The 23,469-nt window shown below is 44.5% G+C and overlaps 1 protein-coding gene across 2 annotated transcripts; it reads right to left on the reverse strand.

Annotated features, from left to right (window-relative positions):
* Positions 1–3,197: 3,197 nt before the first annotated feature.
* st8sia1.L (ST8 alpha-N-acetyl-neuraminide alpha-2,8-sialyltransferase 1 L homeolog) lies at positions 3,198–22,758 on the reverse strand. 2 transcript variants are annotated; one of them, NM_001089619.1, is given in 6 exon segments: positions 4,096–5,686; positions 6,178–6,270; positions 6,959–7,068; positions 13,984–14,128; positions 22,515–22,748; positions 22,751–22,758. In NM_001089619.1, coding segments are annotated over 6 exon segments (1,077 nt in total). In that variant the 5' UTR covers positions 22,756–22,758; the 3' UTR covers positions 4,096–5,196.
* Positions 22,759–23,469: the final 711 nt, after the last annotated feature.

The following is a 23,469-nucleotide window of genomic DNA, read 5'->3' on the forward strand; positions in this document are numbered from 1 at the left end:
AATCAGGTCATTTCTCTCCTAAAAATAGAAAAAAGGCTCAGATTCTAAATATTATCCCTGACGCTGCTCCCTATAATATCAGTTCTAATAATGTACCCCCTACTGTAAATGATAAGGATATTAGAAGTCACTGAGGGGTTGTTCTGTGACCATATAAAGACACAAGGCTGCAGGCTGAGTTATACAGGGAACTCTGAGTATCACTCATGTATTATAAGGGATAATGTACCCCCTACTGTAAATGATAAGGATATTAGAAGTCACTGAGGGGTTGTTCTGTGACCATATAAAGGCACAAGGCTGCAGGCTGAGTTATACAGGGAACTCTGAGTATCACTCATGTATTATAAGGGATAATGTACCCCCTACTGTAAATGATAAGGATATTAGAAGTCACTGAGGGGTTGTCTGTGACCATATAAAGGCACAAGGCTGCAGGCTGAGTTATACAGGGAACTCTGAGTATCACTCATGTATTATAAGGGATAATGTACCCCCTACTGTAAATGATAAGGATATTAGAAGTCACTGAGGGGTTGTTCTGTGACCATATAAAGGCACAAGGCTGCAGGCTGAGTTATACAGGGAACTCTGAGTATCACTCATGTATTATAAGGGATAATGTACCCCCTACTGTAAATGATAAGGATATTAGAAGTCACTGAGAGGTTGTTCTGTGACCATATAAAGGCTCAGTGAATTCTAATATCCTATAATACATATAATATAACACTTAGGGTCAGTAATGTTCTATTATAATGAATGTGGTTGGATGCTCTGTACTATGGGGGGCACATAGAGACCCCATGCAGATATATAAGTGGTTTTGCTGATACTTTTCCTCAGCCCAATTAAACAGACAGAAGGGACCAATTAACGAGTGACTAATTAATCTATAAGAGCATAAATGAATATTGGGAAATAGGGAGATATTTTGCTTACTCTCCTGTAGTTTATTCTTAGTCCCAAAGTCATTAAAGAAATGTAGGTAGAAAATCAATTCCCCGGCAGGAACAGTAAGAGCAGCAACTTCTCTCATAGAAAAGATCTTTCCCTTGGATTTTGCCTGCGGGGCCCCTGGGGACACAGAGTAATATCCAGCAAATATCCAGTTTCCCTCAGTTCCTGTCTCTCTCCTGAGCCAAAATCCACTCACCCTGTTCTGCTGAATTGGGGACATCGGATGGGGGGAGGGCTTTAATGTCATTTAATATTCAATCACATAAATGAACCTCTGTTATAAGGAGACTCGGCTGTACAAGCAAATGAAAAGCATCACAGAAGGTTCTTTCTGCCTAATAATGACGTTGGTATTCTGAGACTCATTGCAGTTGTGATGTGATAGGGACCTTAGATTGTAAGCTCACTGGGGCAGGGACTTATGAGAATGTGATAGAGACCTTAGATTGTAAGCTCACTGGGGCAGGGACTAATGGGAATGTGATAGGGACATTAAATTGTAAGCTCACTGGGGCAGGGACTAATGGGAATGTGATAGGGACATTAAATTGTAAGCTCACTGGGGCAGGGACTAATGGGAATGTGATAGGGATCTTAGATTGTAAACTCACTGGGGCAGAAACTGATGGGAATGTGATAAGGATCTTAGATTGTAAGTTTACTGGGACAGGGACTGATGGGAATGTGATAGGGACCTTAGATTGTAAACTCACTGGGGCAGGGACTGATGAGAATGTGATAGGGGCCTTAGATTGTAAACTCAATGGGGCAGGGACTGATGGGAATGTGATAGAGACCTTAGATTGTAAGCTCACTGGGGCAGGGACTGATGGGAATATGATAGAGACCTTAGATTGTAAGCTCACTGGGGCAGGGACTGATGGGAATGTGATAGGGACATTAAATTGTAAGCTCATTGGGGGAGGAACTGATGGGAATGTGATAGAGACCCTAGATTGTAAGCTCACTGGGGCAGGGACTGATGGGAATGTGATAGGGACCTTAGATTGTAAGCTCACTGGTGCAGGGACTGATGAGAATGTGATAGGGACCTTAGATTGTAAACTTACTGGGGCAAGGACCGATGGAAATGTGATAGGGACATTAGAGTGTAAGCTCACTGGGGCAGGGACTTATGGGAATGTGATAGGAACCTTAGATTGTAAGCTCAATGGGGCAGGGACCAGTAGCGATCCTAGAGGGGGGCGGGCCCTGGTGCATGACGCACAGCCTGGCCCCTCCAGACGGCCACATTTGGCCGCATTTTCAGCAGCGAACGGACTGCCGGGGGCCCTGAGGGGGTGCGGGCCCTGGCCCGCTCGCACCCCCTGCTCCCCCGGTAGTTCTGCCACTGGCAGGGACTGATGGATATGTGATAGGGACCTAAGATTGTAAGCTCACTGGGGCAGGGACTGATGGGAATGTGATAGGGACCTTAGATTGTAAGCTTACTGGGGCAGGGACTGATGGGAATGTGATAGGGACCTTAGATTGTAAGCTCACTGGGGCAGGGACTGATGGGAATAAAATGTAATAAAAGTTTAATAAGTGAATAATAACATAAATATTTCAGACTCTAGAGTCACTATCTGATATTCTGAAACTCTTTGGTGAGTGCAGACTCAATTTCTATAGGATGTGGCAGGGGCTGGGTGGGGTGTGTGAGTAACTGCGGAACATTAAAACGTGTTGAAAAATTCAGTTTTTTCTCAGACGTTGAGGTTTTCCCTTGAAAAAAACTGCAACTTTCTCCGCTGTCACTGAGGGTTTGGGGTGGGAGACCTGGAGGAAACTGAGGATTTAGGCAACTGGATTGGTTCCCCTGAGACTAGAGTTTGTGTTAATCTGGGGGAGCAGAGTTGTTTTGTTCCTTGTCCTGCCCTGAGCTCCGCCCTCCTGCAGGGGGAGGGAACACATGCATGAGTAAAGGGGCAGGGCTTATGGGAGAGTGGGTGGGGGTTGGGTGGATCATGAGCAGGGCTATTGGTGTGTTCATATGCATACAGCCCTTTGTTCCACTGTAGCGCCAGGATACAATGGGTTAATAATCAGACCACCCCCCTCTTACTAAGCAGGACATAACGGGGTGAGAATGGACAAAAACAAGAAATTCACGCTATTCAATATAATAACAGTGATATTGCTTCAATTCTTATGGGACTAAAATGCCCCCCCCCCCAAAACAGACCCTCACCCATCCTGTTCACTAACTCTGCACATTTGAAATCCACCTTGAATCACTTAAGGAAATCTTTTAATGAGAATCTAAATCTTTGATCTGTTACATTGTACAGCTGGTTTCAAGCACCATGCACCCTTGCCCTGCAGAGCTCACAATCTAATGTCCGGTGGTGCTGGTAAAAAGGCGGTGACTGGTGAGAATAGGGGTGATACTGATAGAGAGGTTCAGGGGATAATGCTGGTGAGGGGTACAGAAATAATGGATAGAAATATAACTGCCGGCTCCTCGTGGGCGGGGAAATGTAAACACAATGTCAGATGGGCAAAGGGATTTTTTTAAATATATATTTAAAGTTATCATCAAGCAGTCGTGCTACCGTATCTACTCCTGGCATGCAGCAGCCTTGTGCAAGCAATGTGCCCTTTAAGCATGCATGAAGTGGGCGGGGCATAAGGGAACCAATCAGAGATAGTGTTTGTAACAGCAGAAAATGCCAATGGCGTTTATTCATGGGCACATAAAGTTAATATCTGCAAGCTTGCCTTCAACTGAACCCCCTGGAATATAATGTCTATAGATAGGCTGGACTCAATAGGCCGAATGCATTAAAGACCTGGAGAGTAAAGATATAAATGCCCACAGTAAGGGACCTATTTATTGGGCATCTTAACCCTCTGTTTGATGGTTTGCTGTCCTGCATAAGTACTAAGGCCTCTGCCCTGCGAAAACTATAGGTACTGGCTCAGCCTTTAGCACTGACCTTTCCAGCAGGGAAGGGGTTAAAGAGCCTCCATTAGCGGCAGTGACATCCAGAAGTCACAACAATTCAGGTGTTTTAAATTTTACAGAATTTTCAAAATCCAAACTGCAATATTCTGCTATGCTAATTAAAGGGGAAATAAACCCCAAAATAAAATTCTGCTTGCAGAAGGAAAACGTAATTCTAATAAACATTCACTTGTTATTTGGGTTTTTATTCCTTTTAAGAAGAGGCGTGCCTTTGGAATAATAGGGGGAGGGCACAGTGCACATGGAGGCAGAAACATGGAGAACATGGGGGTGACATAAGCAGACAGGCAGCCATAAAAATAAAGGCGAAAGGAGGCAAAAGGTTAGTGAAATCTCATCAGATCCCAGGGTTAGGGTTGGTGTATAAGGGTTAGGGTTGGTGTATAAGGGATAGGGGTTAGGGTTGGTGTATAAGGGTTAAATGTTAGGGTTGGTATATAAGGGTTAGGGTTGGTGTATAAGGGTTAGGGGTTATGGTAAGTGCATTAGGGTTAGGATTAGGGTTAGGGCTAGGTTTATAGTGAAACTAACTCCCATCACTACTGGGGCTTATTTTCTGCAAAGAGCAAAAACAGGAAAGTGCTGAAGGTACAAAAAGACTGTGCAAAATGAATGAGGAACATGCACGGTGCTCCTCCCCCTCATCCCATCATTCAAGTAATTGGCTCAGAATTATTATTATTATTATTGGTTCTTATAAAAAGATCCCATTCATGCAGAATAACCGTGTAAAAATGCTCTTCACAGTATTCACTTGCCCTTTCCTCCTCCCCCCCGGCAAAGCAGGAGCCGCCCCCTGAGGGGTTGAGCGACCAGACGCCAAACCAAAGTGAAAGTGAATTCTGGATTTTGTAGCTGCCCATGAAATTGTTATAAAATATAAATGAATAAACGAAATATAAGGGAAGTGGGGGGGTCAGTATTTCAGGGAGGCAGAGACCCCAATCTATTCCTGATGACACTAAAGCCCACCCTGGTGCGTTCAGTGTGATATAAAGAATAAGAAGTTACTACATTCAGTTTTCCAACATTCTCATCAGAAATAATTACAAAAGTGTTCGTTACTGTACAACTCCCTGCTGACTCCCTGCAGGAAAGGAAAGAGTCCGCAGGTCCCAGTATTGTTTTTTTGGCACTTATGCGCCCCTGGGGTCTCATACATCACAGGCCACGCCCATGATTAAAAATGCTGAGTTTCTCAATGTTCTTAATCTCCAAAAGTTCCCAATTTCTGTCCCCGAAGCCCTGTTCCCCCACATTCCCTTTTAGTGAGGCTTTTTGGAAGAGACATCCTTCTTGCACTGATCCAGCTGCATCTGTAGCACCCCACTTTTATGGAGATGCCAGAGCTGGAGGAACTCCTCAGGCATAGCGTGGACCCCCGATAAAGGCAACATGTTATCATAATAGTGATGGCTGATGTGCCTCCCACCTAGGTCCATCTGAAACGGCCAAAATCCATAGATTGTAACCTCCTCGCACAGAGACAGGGCAGCGCTGACCATGAAAAGCCCTGTGGAGAGTCGTTTAGAGTGAACCCCTTTACTCTTCCAGAACTTGCCCACATTGCGCAGGAAGTTGGGATTGGCAAATAGAACCGTCTGATTGGTACCAAAATCTTCCAATGTGTAATAGACCCGAAGTGAAGGGTCCGTCCCTCTCTTGGTGGAGAAAGCCGGCATATACACGTAGCTCTGCTTGTACACACTCACACTCTCCACAAATGACTTCCTGGACCACAACAAGTTCTGGAACCTGAGAAATTAGTAGATTAATAGTAAAAGTACATAAGGGTTATGAACAAATTAATGACGGTTCCTGCTGAATTTAGCTTAGTACAGGGGAATACCTATGCTGCCATAGTTTTATGGGATCTCTCTGTACAGACTATGAGCAAACTTAGGGGACTGTTCCTGCTGAATTGTGCTTAGTACATGGTATTACCTATGTGCCATAGTTTTATGGGATCTCTCTGTACAGACTATGAGCAAACTTAGGGACTGTTCCTGCTGAATTGTGCTTAGTACAGGGAATACCTATGCTGCCATAGTTTTATGGGATCTCTCTGTACAGACTATGAGCAAACTTAGGGGACTGTTCCTGCTGAATTGTGCTTAGTACAGGGAATACCTATGTACCATAGTTTTATGGGATCTCTCTCTTTGGAGGGTATGAGATGGAGTACAGGGAGTTTAACCTGGACAATAAAGTGTTCTGCAGACTGCACCCCCCCAATAAATATTTACCTTTTATCGATGATTGAGGGGTTGACTGTGACAAGTTGGGTTTTGGTTCCCACATCATCAGTGTATTCCCGGGAGAGTGGGGGCAAGTTGCATCTGTAGGGCCACAAAAACCTCATGTTACTGCTCCATGTGACTTGCACAGGCCATTCCCTACATTGCACCTATCACTGTGTCTATGGCCCTTCTGCAGTGGTTGGACCCAACAGAACATTTAGTTCAAACACACATTGCCCTAAATTGTCCAATCAAAAGTCCCTGTTTATAGTGGCTGCTCAGCTCTAATCAACTTATCCACTCATTCTTACTGGGTTTCTTTGCACTGCTGGTTCTGACTCCTGATACAACTGCCCAATATCCATTCATTCCTCATTCTCACTGGGTTTATAGTTCTGTGTAACTGTCACTGTGTCTGTCCCTTTCTGTGCACTGCTGGTTCTGACTCCTGATACAACTTTGCAATATCCATTCATTCCTCATTCTCACTGGGTTTCTCTGCATTGCTGGTTCTGGCAATGTAACTCTAAGGATCTTCTTAGTATCCATTCATCCCTTATCCCCACTGGACTAATCACTATGTGTAATTCTCATCACTATTGTCTGTCCCTTTGTGTTTCTGAAATAAAGCAGCAGAAATGTTTTTTCCTCCAGGTCTATAAATCAGCTGACTTCTGTTACACTGTTTCAGGAGTCGCAACCAGCAGAGCAGAGTATATAAAGAGCCATAAACATACAGTCAGGTTAATTGATTAATAGGCGGTTGCAGTGGGGTGAGGTTTCTTACCGCATGACAAAATCCGCTTCATCGATTTGCTCCCCGCAGCGGCTGTTCTTCAGAATCCCACCGTTTCCCACCACAGAGCATCTCTTCAATGGAAGCTTGATGGGCGTATCCTAGCAACAAGACACACGGGGGAAGAACAATGAGCGAGCGGCTGTTGAGGCAACAACACAATGGACAGGGGAAGGGGCAGCAAAGCAGAGACTGATTGAGAAGCACCTTGGGGGGGTCACACTAGTGTTCACTGTTGTATTTACTAAATGACATTGTCCCCACTTCTTGCATTTTAAATTCAGATATTAGTGGTTGTATTTCCTCTGTCACACCCAAAATCACTTGTCTCTTCCCCAAATCCAACCAATGCTTTTGGTCTGACCCTGGTGAATTGCTTCAATCTGTGTAACATTGTAACAAGGGTCAGTCCCTTCCCACAATCCCTCGCTCTGTGTAACATTGTAACAAGGGTCAGTCAGTCATTTCCCACAATCCCTCGCTCTGTGTAACATTGTTACAAGAGGCCATGTGAGCGCATGATCCCTGTATTATTACTCTATTATTACTGTATTATTACTGCATTATTAATGTATTATTACTCTATTATTACTGAATAATTACTGCATTATTATTGTATTATTACTCTATTATTACTGTATTATTACTGCATTATTATTGTATTATTACTCTATTATTACTGTATTATTACTGCATTATTATTGTATTATTACTCTATTATTACTGTATTATTACTGCATTATTAATGTATTATTACTCTATTATTACTGTATTATTACTGCATTATTATTGTATTATTACTCTATTATTACTGTATTATTACTGCATTATTCTTGTATTATTACTCTATTATTACTGTATTATTACTGCATTATTATTGTATTATTACTGTATTATTACTGCATTATTACTGCATTATTACTGCATTATTACTCTATTATTACTGCATTATTATTGTATTATTACTCTATTATTACTGCATTATTACTGTATTATTACTGCATTATTACTGTATTATTACTGTGTTATTACTGCATTATTACTGTATTATTACTGCATTATTACTGCATTATTACTGTATTATTACTGTGTTATTACTGCATTATTAATGTATTATTACTCTATTATTACTGTATTATTACTGTATTATTACTGCATTAGTACTGCATTATTACTCTATTACTGCATTATTATTGTATTATTACTGTGTTATTACTCTATTATTACTGCATTATTATTGTATTATTACTCTATTATTACTGCATTATTACTGCATTATTACTGTATTATTACTGTGTTATTACTGCATTATTAATGTATTATTACTGCATTATTACTCTATTATTACTGCATTATTATTGTATTATTACTCTATTATTACTGCATTATTACTGTATTATTACTGTGTTATTACTGCACTATTACTCTATTATTACTGCATTATTACTGCATTATTACTGTATTATTACTGTGTTATTACTGCATTATTACTGTATTATTACTGCATTATTACTGTATTATTACTGCATTATTACTGCATTATTACTGTATTATTAGTGTGTTATTACTGCATTATTAATGTATTATTACTGCATTATTACTCTATTATTACTGCACTATTATTGTATTATTACTCTATTATTACTGTATTATTACTGCATTAGTACTGCATTATTACTCTATTACTGCATTATTACTGTATTATTACTGTGTTATTACTGCATTATTACTGTATTATTACTGTATTACTGAATTGTTACTGCATCACTCGAGCATCAGCCACCGGGTCCCTTTAAATTCCCTGATTTACAGAACTTGTGCTGATCTATTTCTCTTTTCTGTAACAGTGAAAGTGTAAAACAGGAATTGAATCTCAAACTATTTCTCCCACCACCAATGACCCAGGATGTCGTCTTACCCCCCCTCCCCCGACACTGACCCAAAATTCAGCCAACCAGCTCCTCACTCTGTTCTTATAACTCCCTGCTGCCCCCTGCTACTCCCTAATACCTGCTACCCACAGCTACTCCCTGCTACCCCCTGATACTCTCTGATACCTGCTACTCCCTGTAACCCACAGCTACCCCCTACTACTCCCTGTTACCTGCTACCCCCTGCTACTTCCTGTTACCTGCTACTCCCTGCAATTCCCTGATACCTGCTACTTCCTGCAACTCCCTGTTACCTGCTACCCCCTGCTACTCCCTGTTACCTGCTACTCCCTGCTACCTGCTACTCCCTGTTACCTGCTACCCCCTGCGTCTCCAAGTTACCTGCTACTCCCTGCTATTCCCTGATACCTGCTACTTCCTGCTACCTGCTACTCCCTGCTACTCCCTGCTAGTCCAGCCCTTCCCCCTCTCACTAATTACTCATGTATATAAAGCTCAATACATTTCTGCTCTAAATCATTCGTTTATCTGACTCCGCGTATTCGCCAGCGACTGATTGGCAGCTCCGCACAATATTTATCTGCCTCTAATTAGAATATTTGTTTCTTGGAACGATTTCATGATGACACTGTATCCCTGTTACTAATGGAACAGCCAATCAGCTCACTCACTGCACTTCCCCTAATTGTTCCTTCAATTAATGAATCATTAACAATATCAGAGAGTTTAATCTGTGACCCCCCCCCCCCCAGGTTTCCCTGACAGTCACTAATTATTGGCTGATGAGGGAGGGGGGGGGAGTAGAAATAAAGTGCGGCCGGTGCAGGAAATTAATTGAAGAACCTGAAAAAGCAAATTCATTTAAAACCCACAAACGCCAATAATGTGACATTCAGTGAAACTGACGGAGAGATTGTGAGGAAGGAAATATATCGGATACAGAACTCAGCCCTGAACTCCTGACACTGCTGGTCTACCATAAGAATCCTCCTTTCTCTGCACTGCTGCTTCTGACTCCTGATACAACTTCCCAATATCCATTCATTCCTCATTCTCACTGGGTTTATAGTTCTGTGTAACTGTCATTGTGTCTGTCCCTTTCTCTTCTCTGCACTGCTGCTTCTGACTCCTGATACAACTTCCCAATATCCATTCATTCCTCATTCTCACTGGGTTTATAGTTCTGTGTAACTGTCATTGTGTCTGTCCCTTTCTCTGCACTGCTGCTTCTGACTCCTGATACAACTTCCCAATATCCATTCATTCCTCATTCTCACTGGGTTTATAGTTCTGTGTAACTGTCATTGTGTCTGTCCCTTTCTCTTCTCTGCACTGCTGCTTCTGACTCCTGATACAACTTCCCAATATCCATTCATTCCTCATTCTCACTGGGTTTATAGTTCTGTGTAACTGTCATTGTGTCTGTCCCTTTCTCTTCTCTGCACTGCTGCTTCTGACTCCTGATACAACTTCCCAATATCCATTCATTCCTCATTCTCACTGGGTTTATAGTTCTGTGTAACTGTCATTGTGTCTGTCCCTTTCTCTTCTCTGCACTGCTGCTTCTGACTCCTGATACAACTTCCCAATATCCATTCATTCCTCATTCTCACTGGGTTTATAGTTCTGTGTAACTGTCATTGTGTCTGTCCCTTTCTCTGCACTGCTGCTTCTGACTCCTGATACAACTTCCCAATATCCATTCATTCCTCATTCTCACTGGGTTTATAGTTCTGTGTAACTGTCATTGTGTCTGTCCCTTTCTCTTCTCTGCACTGCTGCTTCTGACTCCTGATACAACTTCCCAATATCCATTCATTCCTCATTCTCACTGGGTTTATAGTTCTGTGTAACTGTCATTGTGTCTGTCCCTTTCTCTTCTCTGCACTGCTGCTTCTGACTCCTGATACAACTTCCCAATATCCATTCATTCCTCATTCTCACTGGGTTTATAGTTCTGTGTAACTGTCATTGTGTCTGTCCCTTTCTCTGCACTGCTGCTTCTGACTCCTGATACAACTTCCCAATATCCATTCATTCCTCATTCTCACTGGGTTTATAGTTCTGTGTAACTGTCATTGTGTCTGTCCCTTTCTCTTCTCTGCACTGCTGCTTCTGACTCCTGATACAACTTCCCAATATCCATTCATTCCTCATTCTCACTGGGTTTATAGTTCTGTGTAACTGTCATTGTGTCTGTCCCTTTCTCTTCTCTGCACTGCTGCTTCTGACTCCTGATACAACTTCCCAATATCCATTCATTCCTCATTCTCACTGGGTTTATAGTTCTGTGTAACTGTCATTGTGTCTGTCCCTTTCTCTTCTCTGCACTGCTGCTTCTGACTCCTGATACAACTTCCCAATATCCATTCATTCCTCATTCTCACTGGGTTTATAGTTCTGTGTAACTGTCATTGTGTCTGTCCCTTTCTCTGCACTGCTGCTTCTGACTCCTGATACAACTTCCCAATATCCATTCATTCCTCATTCTCACTGGGTTTATAGTTCTGTGTAACTGTCATTGTGTCTGTCCCTTTCTCTTCTCTGCACTGCTGCTTCTGACTCCTGATACAACTTCCCAATATCCATTCATTCCTCATTCCCACTGGGTTTATAGTTCTGTGTAACTGTCATTGTGTCTGTCCCTTTCTCTGCACTGCTGCTTCTGACTCCTGATACAACTTCCCAATATCCATTCATTCCTCATTCTCACTGGGTTTATAGTTCTGTGTAACTGTCATTGTGTCTGTCCCTTTCTCTTCTCTGCACTGCTGCTTCTGACTCCTGATACAACTTCCCAATATCCATTCATTCCTCATTCTCACTGGGTTTATAGTTCTGTGTAACTGTCATTGTGTCTGTCCCTTTCTCTTCTCTGCACTGCTGCCTCTGACTCCTGATACAACTTCCCAATATCCATTCATTCCTCATTCTCACTGGGTTTATAGTTCTGTGTAACTGTCATTGTGTCTGTCCCTTTCTCTGCACTGCTGCTTCTGACTCCTGATACAACTTCCCAATATCCATTCATTCCTCATTCTCACTGGGTTTATAGTTCTGTGTAACTGTCATTGTGTCTGTCCCTTTCTCTTCTCTGCACTGCTGCTTCTGACTCCTGATACAACTTCCCAATATCCATTCATTCCTCATTCCCACTGGGTTTATAGTTCTGTGTAACTGTCATTGTGTCTGTCCCTTTCTCTGCACTGCTGCTTCTGACTCCTGATACAACTTCCCAATATCCATTCATTCCTCATTCTCACTGGGTTTATAGTTCTGTGTAACTGTCATTGTGTCTGTCCCTTTCTCTGCACTGCTGCTTCTGACTCCTGATACAACTTCCCAATATCCATTCATTCCTCATTCTCACTGGGTTTATAGTTCTGTGTAACTGTCATTGTGTCTGTCCCTTTCTCTTCTCTGCACTGCTGCCTCTGACTCCTGATACAACTTCCCAATATCCATTCATTCCTCATTCTCACTGGGTTTATAGTTCTGTGTAACTGTCATTGTGTCTGTCCCTTTCTCTTCTCTGCACTGCTGCTTCTGACTCCTGATACAACTTCCCAATATCCATTCATTCCTCATTCTCACTGGGTTTATAGTTCTGTGTAACTGTCATTGTGTCTGTCCCTTTCTCTGCACTGCTGCTTCTGACTCCTGATACAACTTCCCAATATCCATTCATTCCTCATTCTCACTGGGTTTATAGTTCTGTGTAACTGTCATTGTGTCTGTCCCTTTCTCTTCTCTGCACTGCTGCCTCTGACTCCTGATACAACTTCCCAATATCCATTCATTCCTCATTCTCACTGGGTTTATAGTTCTGTGTAACTGTCATTGTGTCTGTCCCTTTCTCTTCTCTGCACTGCTGCTTCTGACTCCTGATACAACTTCCCAATATCCATTCATTCCTCATTCTCACTGGGTTTATAGTTCTGTGTAACTGTCATTGTGTCTGTCCCTTTCTCTGCACTGCTGCCTCTGACTCCTGATACAACGTAACAAAGATCAGTTCTCCTGCAGGTCTGAGGCTTCTGTTTTGTTGTTTTGAAGAGTCAGAACCAGAGAACAGAACAGGGACAGACAAATAAACCCGGACTCCCCGTGATAATGAAGTTTAAATGGGCCCTAATTAATTTATCCCCTAATTGCTGGAGCCACGTGATTGTTCTGGAGAAACAACAGATGTTTATATGAGGCGGATGCAGAGTTCAGAGCTGATAATTAGGGACAATCTGGAGTCACTCCCAGTCATGAGAATCCCTTTATATTCAGTAAAGTCATGACTTTAGGGACAGATCACCCACAGCAGATAAATTACCCAGAATTCCAGCACCTGCAAAATCCTCATTTGCAAATGGAACGTGCCAGAAGTATTGCTGCCCATCCACACGCCCATGACATTTCAGCAGCCCAGTGTTGCTTTATGGCAGGGGCTTTCCAATAGACGCTCAGCTAAGAGAGCAGGAGAGATAAGGAGACGAGGCAGAGGCAGAGCAAACAAATCCACTGAACTTGGGATGGTGATAAAAAGGAGACAGCGTTTAGGTGAAATCAGCATTTGGGATCTCCGGAGCTGTGAGGGTTAAATGAATGTGCCCGTGTGACTTTCAGCAGTGCCCGTATCTGGTGAGATTTCCTTACTGCCACCGAAACTGATACCCGAGGAGGTGGGAGAATTCGGCTGTCTGATGTTATTGTACCTCTGCCCGTGAATCATGGGGTCACTCTCAGCCTATCAGAAGACAAGTCCCAAAAGGGTGGAAAAAAGTCCAATTTCCTATAAAAATGCTGGATTTTTATATTGTTACATTTCACTTCCTGGGACTCATTTATCAACACTGGGCACCAATCAGTGATTGGCTTTTACAGGCAGCTGCAAGAGGAACATTGAATGCAACAATCTGATTGGTTGTCACGGGTTACTGCCCGGTGTTGATAAATGACCCCCAGTAAGTGCGGGTTATGGGCGGAGCAAGGGTTTCACCCAAACAGGGGGCACCACATTTATGACACAATACACTGGGCCCTAAACAAACCTGGGCGAGTGATATCAGTAACCGCTGACCCCTCTCCATCCGCCGACCCCCTTAATTCTGCCGGACGTTCTCCCCGACTCACCTGGGGGAAGAGGCTGCGGGTGGTGTTGTCAATGGTGAGTGACTGGAAAAACTCCCCGTCGTACCAGAGATTCTCCCCCAGCGCAGTATTGGCTTTAGTCATAGAGAAGAGACGTGGGGGGTCGCAGCAATCCTGCAGCAGCTTCCTGGGGGTGAAGAGAGAAAAGACGCAGTTTACATTCCCTCTGTCTCCATGTTAATGAATATTCATGGGCCAATTTATTCGCCAGGCGCAAATTTGCCTCGGATTTCCGCCGCCGGTGAATAAATTCGCTGTGAAAATTTAGACACCGGCGACAGTTAAACAGGTGCCCATTGACTTTAATGTGCCGGCGTTGGAATTTGCAAATTTCGTGGCGAAACGGGACAAATTCGCCCATCACTATTAATGACTAAACCCTGGTTCCCCCGAACCTCCCACCTTCTAAAACAAGTGGCCACGCCGTGTTGCATGCTGGGAAAATGAAATCGGAAAAGCCCGAATTCAGACTGATTGTGAATGAGCCCCTGAGGGATTTACTGCCAGGCTCCCTGTTAGTGACATCACAAGGAAACTGTCAGTTTAGTGTAAGGACAGACTCCAGCAGAGAAGTAACATCAGAGGGTGGGCACGGTTGTTCCCCTTTAAATCAACCGTTAGTATGATGTAGACAGAGATATTCTGAGACAATTTGCAAATGGTTTTCATTTTTCATTATTTGTGGTTTTTGAGTTATTTAGCTTTATATTCAGCAGCTCTCCGGTTTGTAATTTCAGCCGTCTGGTTGCTAGGGTCCAAATCCCCCTAGCAACCATGCACTGATTTGAATAAGAGACTGGAATATGAATAGGAGAGGCCTGAATAGAAAGATGAGGAATAAAAAGCAGCAATAACATTCAAGGTGTAGATTTACAGAGCATTTGTTTTATTTAGATGGGGTCGGCGACCCCCCCATTTGACAACTGGAAAGAGTAAGAAGAAAGCAAACAATTAAAAAAAAAACTATATAAAAAAACGAAGACCGATTGAAAAGTTGCATAGGAAAGGCCATTCCTGCTGCCCGGCCGAAATGAATCCGGATCCTAATTTGCATATGCAAATTAGGGGCAGGCAGGGGAATCGCATGACTTTTTGTCACAAAACAAGGAAGTAAAAAACGGTTTTCCCCTTCCCATATGCAAATTATCGGCAGAATCTTTTGCGAAGAAAAGGCGATCGGATGATCCATTGTGCGGCGCTCGATTTCTCCTCCCTGCCTTCCTTATGGGAGATACCCAGGGAGGAGAAATCGAGCGCAGCACAATGGATCACCCCCACCTTGGCTCATTAGGACCCCAGCAAACAGATGGCTGAAACTGCAAACTGGAGAGCTGCTGATTAAAAAGCTAAATAAGTCAAAAACCACAAATAATAAAAAATGAAAACCAATTGCAAATTGTCTCAGAATATCCCTCTCTACATCATACTAATGGTTAATTTAAAGGCGAACAACTCCCTTTAAGAGTAGTGGGCGGGGTCTATACATCATTATGCCACACAACGGGGCGGACAACACAAGGACAGTGATGATGGAAGAGACTTGCGACTGATGGAGGTCTAAGTTCCAATTTGGCGTTGTTACACCATTGCAGAACTACAACTCTCAACGTGCTGATATCGCTTTGGGGATTGTTGCCTGATACAATATCCTGGCATGGCAAAGTACAGCTACACTCTTTTTTGTTGTTGTTTGAATTTGTCTTTTGTCGCTTGACAAGTTGCCATAGAAACCAGTGTCTGGCGCCATTTTTTCATACATATTCGCAGTCCCTTGAGGAAGGTGACAGTCAGTGGCCGAAACATGGGTTTGCGATTAAAATACGGCACTTTTCCTGCTGGCAGTTTCTAAGCACTTCCTGTCTGGCAGGAAACGGTTGAACGCACTGATACATTTGTATCAAGAGCAGTGATTTCCTATTCTGCCCTGGTGTTAGAACTCAGCTCTGAACTCGAACACACCGGAAGGAATCATTCTTCTATTTGACTCCCCGTTATTACTGGGAAATGGGCCCTGTGGTGACACACGTGGGGTGCAGAGGCTTTGGCTCACGTTTAGTGATGGGAGAATTTGCGCCGTTTCGCTTTGCCGAAAATTTTGCGAATTTCGCGTGAAATTCGCGAAACGGCGAAAAATTTGCGAGACGCCGGCACCCGTTTTTAATGCTGGTGCCCGTTTGTGACGCAGGCGTCCGTTTTTTCGAAAAAAAAATTTGCGGCCGTTTTGCGAATTTATTAAATTCGCCGCGAATTCGCGCCTGGCGAATAAATTCGCCCATCACTACTCACGTTTGCACTTTCTATATTAGTGCAAAAAGGAAGGAAACAATTAAAGGGGAAGCGTCAGCGATGCTGAGAATGCAAAGCTATTAAATTAACTAAAAGGGGGTGCGCGTGGTGAGAACCCAATATTTGAGGGTGGAATATTCCATAGTGACCTTCCCCAGAGATGAGAGAATTTGGGAAGACTCCCCCGTGTCTGGTTACCTGGTGGCGCTGGGACAGAACAGGTTGGAATTTACCCACAAACAAAAGGCCATTGTCTGCGCCCAGAGACTGAGAAACTCCCGGCCGCCCAACTCCCGGCTGAGACTCCCAGGAATGGACAGAAACGCTGATTCAGCGGATGGAGAAATCATTGCTTCTCTGGTTTCACATCTTTGTCCTGATCTGGAGGAAATGTCATTAGCGCTGGCCGAGGGGAAACTTCCCACCGTCACTTTAAATATTTAATGGGCACATGGAATTATAGGGCAGTCAGCGATTTATTAAGCTGGATCTTCGCTTAACCCCCCGAGAAATCTGATCAGCGGGGAGATATTAAAGGGGAAATTGAGATTATTTGTTTGTGTGAAGAGGCACCTGCCGGGGGCACAAGTGGGGAGAGGGCGAAATTCAAAGAGAGAGAGAGAAGGATCGTCAGGAACCAAAGGGCCCCTCACACCAACCCCCATATAATCAAAGGGCCCCTCACACCAACCCCCATACAATCATACATATGAGTGAACATGGCCCTCCACCCATTTATTAAACAATTCCCCAATATAAAAAAAGTGTCCAGTCACATGACCATGCACCTAATCCACCGCAGCTTTGCCCCATTATACCAAATATTCTCCCATAGTGGAATGTTACACAGACACCCGGGTTGGAAAAAGGGCAGTCACTGGGCATTTGTGTGTTTGGCATAAAAAGGTGACAAGTTTTCCACCTCTGTCTTCTCCTACTGTCTCCATCTTGTCCTTCCGTTCTCCATCTTGTCCTACTGTCTCCATCTTGTCCTACTGTCTCCATCTTGTCCTACTGTCTCCATCTAGTCCTAATGTCTCCATCTTGTCCTACTGTCTCTATCTTGTCCTACTGTCTCCATCTTGTCCTACTGTCTCCATCTGGTCCTACTGTCTCCATCTTGTCCTACTGTCTCCATCTTGTACTACTGTCTCCATCTTGTCCTACTGTCTCCATCTTGTCCTACTGTCTCCATCTTGTCCTACTGTCTCTATCTTCCCTACTGTCTCCATCTTGTCCTACTGTCTCCATCTTGTCCTACTGTCTCCATCTTGCCCTACTGTCTCCATCTTGCCCTACTGTCTCCATCTTGTCCTACTGTCTTCCATTTTACCCTACTGTCTCCATCTTGTCCTACTGTCTCTATCTTGTCCTACTGTCTCCATCTTGTCCTACTGTCTCTATCTTCCCTACTGTCTCCATCTTGTCCTACTGTCTCTATCTTCCCTACTGTCTCCATCTTGTCCTACTGTCTCTATCTTCCCTACTGTCTCCATCTTGTCCTACTGTCTCTATCTTCCCTACTGTCTCCATCTTGTCCTACTGTCTCTATCTTGTCCTACTGTCTCCATCTTTTCCTACTGTCTCCATCTTGTCTTACTGTCTCCATCTTGTCCTACTGTCTCCATCTTGTCCTACTGTCTCCATCTTGTCCTACTGTCTCCATCTTGTCCTACTGTCTCCATCTTGTCCTACTGTCTCTATCTTCCCTACTGTCTCCATCTTGTCCTACTGTCTCTATCTTGTCCTACTGTCTCCATCTTTTCCTACTGTCTCCATCTTGTCTTACTGTCTCCATCTTGTCTTACTGTCTCCATCTTGTCCTACTGTCTCCATCTTGTCCTACTGTCTCTATCTTGTCCTACTGTCTCCATACTGAGGCTCCAGACATTTTTATAGGGCACATTTAGATTCATATTTATTTACACACATCAGCATTAGTCCTCATATTACCCAATGTCACAACTGTAACATAATCTTTCAATTATCTTACCCCTGTATCCTCTGCACTAATAATATTATCTACAGGATCATGTAACATCATTAACCTTCCAGTCTGTTATTTCTTGTTAGTCTGGAACTGATGTTACATTTGCCAATATCAGTAACTCTTTAGTAGGACAAGATGGAGACAGTAGGACAAGATGGAGACAGTAGGACAAGATGGAGACAGTAGGACAAGATGGAGACAGTATGGCAAGATGGAGACAGTAGGACAAGATGGAGACAGTAGGACAAGATGGAGACAGTAGGGCAAGATGGAGACAGTAGGACAAGATGGAGACAGTAGGACAAGATGGAGACAGTAGGACAAGATGGAGACAGTAGGACTAGATGGAGACAGTAGGACAAGATGGAGACAGTGGGACAAGATAGAGACAGTAGGGCAAGATGGAGACAGTAGGGCAAGATGGAGACAGTAGGACAAGATGGAGACAGTAGGACTAGATGGAGACAGTAGGACAAGATGGAGACAGTGGGACAAGATAGAGACAGTAGGGCAAGATGGAGACAGTAGGACAAGATGGAGACAGTGGGACAAGATAGAGACAGTAGGACAAGATGGAGACAGTAGGACTAGATGGAGACAGTAGGACAAGATGGAGACAGTGGGACAAGATAGAGACAGTAGGGCAAGATGGAGACAGTAGGACAAGATGGAGACAGTGGGACAAGATAGAGACAGTAGGGCAAGATGGAGACAGTAGGACAAGATTGAGACAGTAGGACAAGATGGAGACAGTAGGACAAGATAGAGACAGTAGGACAAGATGGAGACAGTAGGATAAGATTGAGACAGTAGGACAAGATAGAGACAGTGGGGAAGGATGGAGATAGTAGGAAAAGATAGAGACAGTAGGACAAGATGGAGACAGTAGGACAAGATGGAGACAGTAGGGCAAGATAGAGACAGTAGGACAAGATGGAGACAGTAGGACAAGATGGAGACAGTAGGACAAGATAGAGACAGTAGGACAAGATGGAGACAGTAGGATAAGATTGAGACAGTAGGACAAGATGGAGACTGTAGGACAAGATAGAGACAGTAGGATAAGATTGAGACAGTAGGACAAGATGGAGACAGTAGGACAAGATGGAGACAGTAGAACAAGATGGAGACAATAGGACAAGATGGAGACAGTGGGACAAGATAGAGACAGTAGGGCAAGATGGAGACAGTAGGACAAGATGGAGACAGTAGGACTAGATGGAGACAGTAGGACAAGATGGAGACAGTGGGACAAGATAGAGACAGTAGGGCAAGATGGAGACAGTAGGACAAGATGGAGACAGTGGGACAAGATAGAGACAGTAGGGCAAGATGGAGACAGTAGGATAAGATTGAGACAGTAGGACAAGATAGAGACAGTGGGGAAGGATGGAGATAGTAGGAAAAGATGGAGACAGTAGGGCAAGATGGAGACAGTAGGATAAGATTGAGACAGTAGGACAAGATAGAGACAGTGGGGAAGGATGGAGATAGTAGGAAAAGATAGAGACAGTAGGACAAGATGGAGACAGTAGGACAAGATAGAGACAGTAGGACAAGATGGAGACAGTAGGATAAGATTGAGACAGTAGGACAAGATAGAGACCGTGGGGAAGGATGGAGATAGTAGGACAAGATGGAGACAGTAGGACAAGATGGAGACAGTAGGACTAGATGGAGACAGTAGGACAAGATGGAGACAGTAGGACTAGATGGAGACAGTAGGACTAGATGGAGACAGTAGGACAAGATGGAGACAGTAGGACAAGATGGAGACAGTAGGACAAGATAGAGACAGTAGGACAAGATGGAGACAGTAGGATAAGATTGAGACAGTAGGACAAGATAGAGACAGTGGGGAAGGATGGAGATAGTAGGACAAGATGGAGACAGTAGGACAAGATGGAGACAGTAGGACTAGATGGAGACAGTAGGACAAGATGGACACAGTAGGACTAGATGGAGACAGTAGGACAAGATGGAGACAGTAGGACAAGATAGAGACAGTAGGGCAAGATGGAGACAGTAGGACAAGATGGAGACAGTAGGACAAGAGGAAGACAGTAGAACAAGATGGAGACAGTAGGACTAAATGGAGACAGTTGGACAAGATGAAGACAGTGGGACAAGATAGAGACAGTAGGGCAAGATAGAGACAGTAGGACAAGATGGAGACAGTAGGACAAGATGGAGACAGTAGGACAAGATAGAGACAGTAGGACAAGATGGAGACAGTAGGATAAGATTGAGACAGTAGGACAAGATAGAGACAGTGGGGAAGGATGGAGATAGTAGGACAAGATGGAGACAGTAGGACAAGATGGAGACAGTAGGACTAGATGGAGACAGTAGGACAAGATGGAGACAGTAGGACTAGATGGAGACAGTAGGACTAGATGGAGACAGTAGGACAAGATGGAGACAGTAGGACAAGATGGAGACAGTAGGACAAGATAGAGACAGTAGGACAAGATGGAGACAGTAGGATAAGATTGAGACAGTAGGACAAGATAGAGACAGTGGGGAAGGATGGAGATAGTAGGACAAGATGGAGACAGTAGGACAAGATGGAGACAGTAGGACTAGATGGAGACAGTAGGACAAGATGGAGACAGTAGGACTAGATGGAGACAGTAGGACAAGATGGAGACAGTAGGACAAGATAGAGACAGTAGGGCAAGATGGAGACAGTAGGACAAGATGGAGACAGTAGGACAAGAGGAAGACAGTAGAACAAGATGGAGACAGTAGGACTAAATGGAGACAGTTGGACAAGATGAAGACAGTGGGACAAGATAGAGACAGTAGGGCAAGATAGAGACAGTAGGACAAGATGGAGACAGTAGGACAAGATGGAGACAGTAGGACAAGATAGAGACAGTATGACAAGATGGAGACAGTAGGATAAGATTGAGACAGAAGGACAAGATAGAGACAGTGGGGAAGGATGGGGATAGTAGGAAAAGATAGAGACAGTAGGACAAGATGGAGACAGTAGGACAAGATTTAGACAGTGGGACAAGATGAGACAGTAGGACAAGATGGAGACAATAGGACACGATGGAGGCTGCTATGTGGCCCTGCTCCCCAAGAACCCCAGGAACCCTAACAGCGCTGAGAACTTCAAGAGTCCCAAGAACCCCACGAGTCCCATTAACCCCAACAACCCCAAGAACCCAAAGAGTCCCAGGAATCCCAAGAGTCCCAGGAACCCCAAGAGTCCCAAGAACCCCAAGAGTCCCAGGAACCCCAACAGTACCAGGAACAGTGCTGAGAAACCCAAGAGTCACAGGAAACCCAAGAGGCCCACAAACCCCAACAGTGCCAAGAACTCCAATAGTCCCAGGAACCCCTACAGTACCAGGGACTCCAACTGTACCAGGAAACTCAACAGCACGAGGAATCCCAACAGTACCAGGAACCACAACAGCGCCAAGAACCCCAAGAGTCCCATGAACCCCAACATCCTCTGGAACCAAAAGAGTCCCAGGAATACCAAGAGTTCTAGGAACCCCAAAAACCCATGGAACCCCAAGAGTCCCAGGAACCCCTCATTCATTGGCCTCTGCAGCTGAATTGGTTTTCTCTTGCCCCCCAGTTCCCTGACAATTATCAGACAGAAGTTTTATTGGGGTTTATTTGCTGCCCAATAGGATCAGAACCCCAAGTTCCAGGGGGTTAGAATTGAGTGCGGAGTAAAGAGAATGGTGAGGAGGCAGAATTGTGGCCCCAGGGGCTCTAGTAATTAGAGAAAGGAGGAGCAGATTTGGGGGGTAGACATTGGGTACAGGGGGGCAGCAGGGGGGGACAGCGCAGTGAGAGACCCCCAGAATGAAGCAGGTCTGTGTATGGGGGGGATGATATAAATACGGTCGAATGTGAGACTGAACTACAACTCCCAGGGGCTACTGAGGGGGCAGCACAAGAATAAAATGATCTGAGGTTCAAGTGTGTGACCTGAGCTTTATTACTGGGGGGCTCATTCCAGGGGAGACAAGATAATAGTATGGGGGGGACAGTATTAGGACAATGGGAATATTCAACGTCTGATCCCCCCCTCTGACCCCTTTGTCTTTTTCTCTCTATAGTGGGATTGGGGGGGAGTGAAATCCCGAGGAGGAGAATACTGGGGGGTCAGTAACATGGGGGTGAATGAAAGTGAATGGATATGAGTGGGGGGGGATGATAATAATAATGGGGAGAGGAGATTATTATTATTATTATTGGGGGTCGGTACCTGAAGGAGTCGCCGCTGCTCCGGTTTCTCCCCCATCTCGGGCCGAACTGTAGAACCTGCCGGATCATTTCTTTGTGTCCCGGGAGTCGCTCCCCCCCGGGGAAGATGTAAAACCAACAGACAATGAGAAGCCCCAGGGCACTGGCACCGAGCGGCACCCGCCCCCCCAACAGCTTCATCTGCGGAATCACCGGCTGTGCGACCCCTCTCCGACCTCCCGCCCCTCTCCATCTGCCCACATCCGACTCCCAACTCCCCCCCACATCAACTGCTGCAGCATCACCCGCCCCCTCCCCCCCCATCCAGAGAAGAAGGAGGATGAATTTCTCCGCAGCCTCAACTCCCCCCCGACCCTTCTGCTCAAATCCGCCGGAAGAGCCGCAGTGGGGGCCCGGGGAGCAACACTGGAACAATCAGGGGCCCAATAATAGGGACACCCCCCCCCACACATCCCCCTCCCCCCTCCTCCTACAGAGGTAACAAAACTGCTCATAAGGGGGGGCTTCATTACTGATCCAAATCTTTCTCTCTCTGTGTCAGACTGTGAGTATGAGTGTAAGTGTCAGACTGTGAGTATGAGTGTAAGTGTCAGACTGTGAGTATGAGTGTAAGTGTCAGACTGTGAGTATGAGTGTAAGTGTCAGACTGTGAGTATGAGTGTAAGTGTCAGACTGTGAGTATGAGTGTAAGTGTCAGACTGTGAGTATGAGTGTAAGTGTCAGACTGTGAGTATGAGTGTAAGTGTCAGACTGTGAGTATGAGTGTAAGTGTCAGACTGTGAGTATGAGTGTAAGTGTCAGACTGTGAGTATGAGTGTAAGTGTCAGACTGTGAGTATGAGTGTAAGTGTCAGACTGTGAGTATGAGTGTAAGTGTCAGACTGTGAGTATGAGTGTAAGTGTCAGACTGTGAGTATGAGTGTGTCAGACTGTGAGTATGAGTGTAAGTGTCAGACT

The sequence above is a fragment of the Xenopus laevis genome, chromosome 3L, assembly GCF_017654675.1.
Source record: "Xenopus laevis strain J_2021 chromosome 3L, Xenopus_laevis_v10.1, whole genome shotgun sequence".
Classification (NCBI taxonomy): Eukaryota; Metazoa; Chordata; class Amphibia; order Anura; family Pipidae; genus Xenopus; species Xenopus laevis.